General features: G+C 38.4%; 1 protein-coding gene across 17 annotated transcripts in view; it reads right to left on the reverse strand.

Moving 5' to 3' along the window:
• tacc2 (transforming, acidic coiled-coil containing protein 2) overlaps window positions 1-6,661 on the reverse strand; it is a 61,492-nt gene that overhangs the window by 14,611 nt on the left and 40,220 nt on the right. For 14 of the 17 annotated variants that reach the window (XM_016668529.1, XM_016668520.1, XM_016668518.1 and 11 more), the window contains 3 exons: window positions 3,440-3,546; window positions 864-2,283; window positions 704-739 (listed from right to left, as the gene is read on the reverse strand). In XM_016668529.1, coding sequence (XP_016524015.1) covers window positions 704-739; window positions 864-2,283; window positions 3,440-3,546 — 1,563 coding nt within the window. The remainder of the gene's footprint in view (window positions 1-703; window positions 740-863; window positions 2,284-3,439; window positions 3,547-6,661) is intronic. The other 3 variants (XM_007546264.2, XM_016668521.1, XM_016668532.1) reach the window with 1 other exon arrangement.

The raw sequence follows: 6,661 nt of genomic DNA on the forward strand, positions 1-6,661 counted from the left end.
TATATATATATATATATATATATTTTGTATATATTTTCAGATTTTTTTTATTTTTGATTAGATAAAGCTATTGTCATAATTAATTGAATCATTAGTTTGTCAACTCACCTTTGTATTTTTATCAATACATGTTCACATTCTATATTATTGTGTATGTTATTCTACCGTCTGTGTGTCATTTACCTGCACTTTTTGTACACTGCTTTGACAAGTGAATTTCCCTATTATGAGATAAATTAAGTCTCACATAGCAATAGCTGAAAATGAACACAAGGGGGAGCTCAAGCACTGTTTTCTGTTAAGCATTTCCCAATGTGAATATAAGCTTGTGTGTTACCTTTTAGAATGAAACATTAGATTTTTTTTTTTTTTTACATTTTTCAGAGTGAGATTATTCTACCAGACTAAATTATTAAAGTATTATAATTTTTTTTCCACATATCTTCACCAGGAGTGCTAAAAGAAAATCTGTTCATGTCTTTATAAATAAAGCTTATTTCTGACACAGAGCTATAAAGAGGATTTAAAAAATAACTAAAAACATGTGTCCTCATATTTGACTTTAAATTTCAAATTAATTGGTTAGATAGTAGGGCCAAAGGATGATGATGTCTCTGTTAATAGGACGGGGGACAACATGCTGCTTTTTAAGATGGAGTTTAGGGTCGGAAAGTGAGGATGGCTGTGTTGTCCCTCTACTTACAACAAACAACAAAGAGAGGACACACCCCTGGACTTCCTGTGATACATGAGAATACACAAACACAGGTGACAGAGAGACAGACAGAGGACACTGGCATAACAGACACAAACTAGGAGTGTGGACTCATCCATCAGCCTTTTGGAGGACCATGTGAACTTACGATTTTAAGGGAGTTTTCTTCTTCTTAGCCGGTTTGTTTTGGTTCTGGTCCTCCAGTTCCCCAATGTTGTCATTGTCGTTTTCGTTATCATAGTCATTGGACGACGTTTCAAAAGAGGCAGGCACCCTGGGAGGCGAGGCGGCCATTTTGTTGGAGGATTTAAAAGGGTTTGTAGACTCTTCAATGTTGTTTGGGTCAAAGCTGTAAGATGGCCTGGATAAGGTGGGGGAGTTGGGCATACTTTTCTTTGAAGAAAATGGATTGAAGTTTGGGTCATCCCACTTGTCGGGTTCAATGTTGTACGACACTTTGGGAATGGGGATTTCATCCGATCCGTTGTAGGCTGCAGGGGGGGTGTTGTCCAGCTGCTCCACCTGTTGTGGAGCCGCTTTTTTCAGCCCCAGCTTTGGTTTTCTGGACAGCATCTTGCCAGGAGGCTTCTTGCCCAATTTCTTAGGTGGAGGAGAGGCCTGCTGTGGCACCTCGCAGCTTTCCTCAGAGTAGTCAAACTCCAGCCTTACTGGTTGACGCTTGAGTAGAATGGGTTGCTCCTCGGGATTGGTGGAAAGCTCTTCCAGAGGGGCGATGGCAGTATGGTGATGTGGTTCTGCAGCAGGGACAGGGGGGCTCAGAGGAGGAATAGATGCAGGGCCATACACAGGACCCTTACGACCCAAAACAGGAGAATTGGCGATTTTGCTACCTCCAGTGCTGAAGGGGTTGATGTTCTCAAAGTTTTCTGGATCCCATTTGTATGAGCCACTGGGTGGGATTGGAGAGGCTTCTTTCTCTGCTACGCTCTCTGCAAGAGGGGCTTCCTCCTGGCACAAAGGTAAGGCAGGGACTCCTTTGCTCTCCTCTTGGCAGGTTTGATTGGTTTCCTCTAGGAGAGGAGGCGGAGTTTCAACACGGCTCTTCCTAGTTTTTCTGAGAGTGCCTCCGGGACTAGGAGTTGCAGAGCCAACCTCCGAATCCTCCTGAGTCAGGAGAGGGCTAGCTGTCCGAGGCTTCGCCCGCTTTGTGATTTCAGGGGTGCTGCTAGAGGAGGCTGGCTTTGAACTATCAGGGTTGGAGTTTTGTCTGAGGAAGGGCTTCTTCTTCACCGATCCCGGGCTGACTTTCTTAGGTCTCCGGAGTTTCCCCGGGTTGTTCTCGGTGCCAACGCTGAAGGACTCGGAGTGCTGACGGAAAGCTTCAGAGGCTGATCCTTCCAGCAGACTGGAGCTATCAAGCTCCCCCCCCTGGAGGCTGAGAGAGCGAGTCAGAGTGTGACTCGTTGGCTCTCCAGCGAAAAAGTCGAAGTTGTACGTCCCACTTGCAGCAATGGGTTTGTTCTCATCAAAAGCAATGGATGGGGACCGACAAGGTGCATCGGTTGCAGTGATGTCCAAACTAAGATCGCCTTCAGAGCCGTTAACACCTGCAAAACATTGAAATAAGATTAATCTGCATCAGAAATATCACCCTGCTATAAAGGAAAATGACTTCAAGTAACATCCACACAGAGAAACGGGGATCATTTTATTAAATCTTCTTGGTTATGTGGAAAAGATGGTTGTACGAGTAAGAAAGCATGGTTGGTCAACCTATATTAAAAAAGTATTTACATTTTGCCACATTTCAACTACAGACTTCAGACTAATTATTAAATAGTGTTCACTTCAGTTTAACATCAGTATAAACGCAGCTGTTCTATGAATGTCTCAGAAGTTTGTTAGAGAACTAACAGCATCATGAAGACAAAGGAACACATCAAACAGGTCAGGGATGATGTTGTGCAGCTGTTTTCAGCAGAATTAGGTTTTATCCCAAAGTTTGAGCATGTCACAGAGCTCTCTGTTCAATTAATCCAATATATTAAAAAAATGGAAATAGTGTGGCTCAACTGTAAACCTACAAAGACGTGTCAGTCCAACTAAACCAACAGGCTAGAAGGGACAGCATTGATCAGTGAAACGGCCATTACACACTTATGAGATTTTTTAATTTATTTTAAGAAATGTGTAAGTCATTTAAAATTGATTTTCACAATCAATTTTGTGATTGAAATTGAAGTTACATAAACTTCATACCTTGAAGTTTATGTAACGACACAAAATGTGTCAAGGACCATGAAGGCATTATACACATTTTCACTATTTATAGGAACCGTGCCACCTACAGGCTACTAAAAAGCATTTTTTATTTGTTATTATTATTGGTGATCATCTAAAGGTTTATATAAGGCTTATATTTTATATTCTGTTTTGGGAACCACTGTACAATCTAAGAATCTGATCCAAGGAATAACATGTAAAAAGATCAATAAAAATATTGTAGATTAAGAGGGAAAGCACAAACAAAACATTAACAACATCCTGTCATCTTTAAAAAAAAACTTATTTTTTCTTCAGTTATCTTTATTAAAAAAATGAATTTTCTAGTTTAATTGTAAAGAATCCAGAAGATTTCAAGGGATTTTTAACCCATGCTGTTCGGAAGTGCAGTTCAGTTTCCCACCACTAGAGGATGCAACAATCTTTTCAATGACAACAATTGAAGCAGTCGAGCTTCTATCTCAGCATCTCCTACTGTACCTTTGTCATCAGATTCCAGCAGCTCTCTTTGGGGTTCAGCAGGAGAAACAGCTTTCACTGGAGTTGTAGATTCGGGAGTTTCAAAAGCACCATCAGAGTCTGAGCTCCTAAAGCAAAATATAAGTTACAGCTGACGTTAATAAGGCTGCAAAATATTCAGACACCATATCAGAAAGATTAAGTAAGAGTTTCACAAAAGGCCCATTTATTTAACCATCGATGCAAATGAATGAATTAATAAATTATTTAAAAACAAAACAGAGAGAACTTAATTGTTACTCAAAAGATTGAGGAGATGTTCTGGCATCAGGTCATTCGCTGCCTTTATGTGAGCACTAATATTTTAAAATAGATTCTGAACTGCACGAGAACACAGTGTACAAGTGTACCCTAATAAATGATCATATCAATGAACATAAATTTATTTCAGTAATGCAATTATAAAAACAGAAACTTAAGTAAAGGCCCACAGTGATTGTAAATCTGTGGATTATGGCTTATAGCTAATTAAAAACTAGAATATAGTTTTTCAACACAAAATATTACATAGAGCAAATAAAAAAATATTCTTACAAAGAAATGTTATGCTCTTGAGATGACTGCTGGAAATTAAACAAAGGTTAATATCAACCAGTCAGTCATTAGAATGGTGGACATCGTAATGAACTGGTATGACTTAAAAGATATGGACAATTGAATATTGTCAGCATGTCAGATGTCATGCAAAGACTGAATGATAACCACTGAGTAAATAAAGTGAACATAAAAATGGACAAAGTATTGGAGCTTATAGGACTCCTCGGTGTAAAAAGCTTTAATAAAATGCAGCTTTTATGTAAAAACTCTCCTTCAATTAAAAGGAAAATTGGTCCAGACACCAGCCAGATGTTCAAGTTAATTGGGTAAAATTAACTTGAACTTGAGCAAATGCTGCACCGAGGCCATGAAGACAAGCATAGAACAATTTCCAATGCTGGAAAACAAAAAGGTTGTCAGTCTAATGCACATGTGTCAAACTCAAGGCCCGCGGGCCACATGTGGCCCACCATGTCATTTTATGTGGTCCGCCCAGCATTTTATAGGCTGATGATTGACTTAAAATAGGTTTTGAGCACGAATTGACTACAAACTACATCTCCCACAATGCATTCCGATTGTTACCAGCCAACATTACGGCTTCTCGCCACTAGAGAGCAGCAGAGTCACCTCAAGCTGCTTATTGACTGAGACATCGGCAGGTCGCGCTAGACTTTTTTTATCCGTTATCTTGACCGACAACATAAAAAACAAACAAACAAAAACTGGTCCTGTACTATTTTTATCCGTGAAATTACATAATATTAACATCGGCTATTTAGTCGCATTTTATGCGGTTTAGTTAATATTCACCGTGAATCCAGATCCCATCACAGATTAAGCAGATAAATGTATCTAATTTTTTCTCCGTAGTGACAAAAACCACTGACTGGCCCCAATAACTTATAATAAATTAAGCGACTTCACTTAAATTAGCATCACTTCACCTGCTGGGGTCTGAACGCACTTCCTCCTGGTTCCCATCTGCAGAAAAATCTGCGCTAATTCATTAGTCAGTTGGATCTGTCTGATCCAAACAAATCAACTGAACTCTGTCTGTGAGTGTTTTACCCTGGATTATTTATTTATTTATTTATTTATTTATTTATTTAGCGTGGTTTCGCTTCTCCGAAACGGACAGATGTTACGTCTGCAGCTCCTCCAGAACGCCGCTCTCCTGGGTAACGTGAACCCAGAAAGCTCCATTTGTTAAATCCGCTGGATGAGTTACTTCCAGCGGTTTCTAATTCTTCGCAGCGGAGGAGCCTCGTCCGCAGTGGTTGAGCAGCGGACTGCGCATGTTACAGTCTAATTAACTTCTGCATCGTCATTTATTTCCTCAAGATAAACTGAGGTTTATCAGTTTATCTTGAGGAATAAAATAATCCTCAAATGGATTAGCACAACGTTGATTTCTCTTTAGTTTTCTCTGATCTGTAATGGAGACTTGAATTCAACCAAAGGTTTGAATTGTGCTTCCTAACCATTTTTTATTTGTAAGTATTGATTTTAATTTTTTAGCCAAATGTATTGAAGATGTCTGCTAATGACATCTTCAATAAATTTTTTGATCCCAGGCTTACTTTATGGACTGAACAGACCCCATTATACAGTTTGAACTATAAATTTTAGGAACCATTTTTATTTGTAAATATTGATTTTATTTTTGAACCATTTTTATGTGTTGATTTTATTTAGAAGTGTGGATTTTATTTTTGAACCCTTATTTATTTTTGAAGTGTTGATTGTCTGAAAGACCTTACACATAGAATTGCCCCATATGGGGTTTGAACCGATGACCTCAGGATTACCAGCACAGTGCTCTAACCTGCTGAGCTAACTCACCTACCTTACAAACTATTGGGTTTCCATGGAATTAAGAATTTACATGATCTTACCACAATGAAGATTTGATAAAAGTGCTTATATTCTAATGTTTTTCAAAACAACATACATAATATTTTATTTTCCAGAGATTTTGTATTTTGAAGTGTTGATATTATTTTTGAACCATTTTTAATTTTCAAGTGTTGATTGTATTTCAGAGATATTTTTATTTTAATGTGCCATGTTAATTTTTGTGCCAGGTTAATTTTAATGTTTAATTTTATTTTTGAACCATCTTTTATTTGTAAGTATTGATTTTATTTTTTAGCCATTTAGCCAAGACTCTGTGGAACTATTTGTCTCTGCTAATGACATCTTCAATACAATTTTTTGATCCCAGGCTTAGTTTATGGACTGTAATGTGAAATTAGGCACAATTATAAGTCTGACAGTTTGTTCACCAAGTTACTGTGCTCTCTGAGAGGATCTGTGGTATAAGTATTTGACATTGTTCCATGCCCATCGCTGACATTAGTCTCTAACACAATTTGGCTCATCTACCAGGACTACTGCAAAGAGCATAAGTTTCTGTAGAGTAGTGGTTATCATGTTTGCTTTACACGCAAAAGGTCTCTGGTTCAAAACCAGACAGAAACAGATTTTGTATGTTCTATTCATCACAGGTGTTTACTAAAGGTCAGCAAGGTTCTGTGGTGTCATGGTCTGTACTCTGAATCCAGGCATCTGAGTGCAAGCCTCAGTTGAAATTTTCATGCGTTGCATCTCACATCATCAACTTTGGAACCTCAAACTGAAACA

Source organism: Poecilia formosa, unplaced genomic scaffold (genome assembly GCF_000485575.1).
Source record: "Poecilia formosa unplaced genomic scaffold, Poecilia_formosa-5.1.2 Scaffold15, whole genome shotgun sequence".
NCBI lineage: Eukaryota > Metazoa > Chordata > Actinopteri > Cyprinodontiformes > Poeciliidae > Poecilia > Poecilia formosa.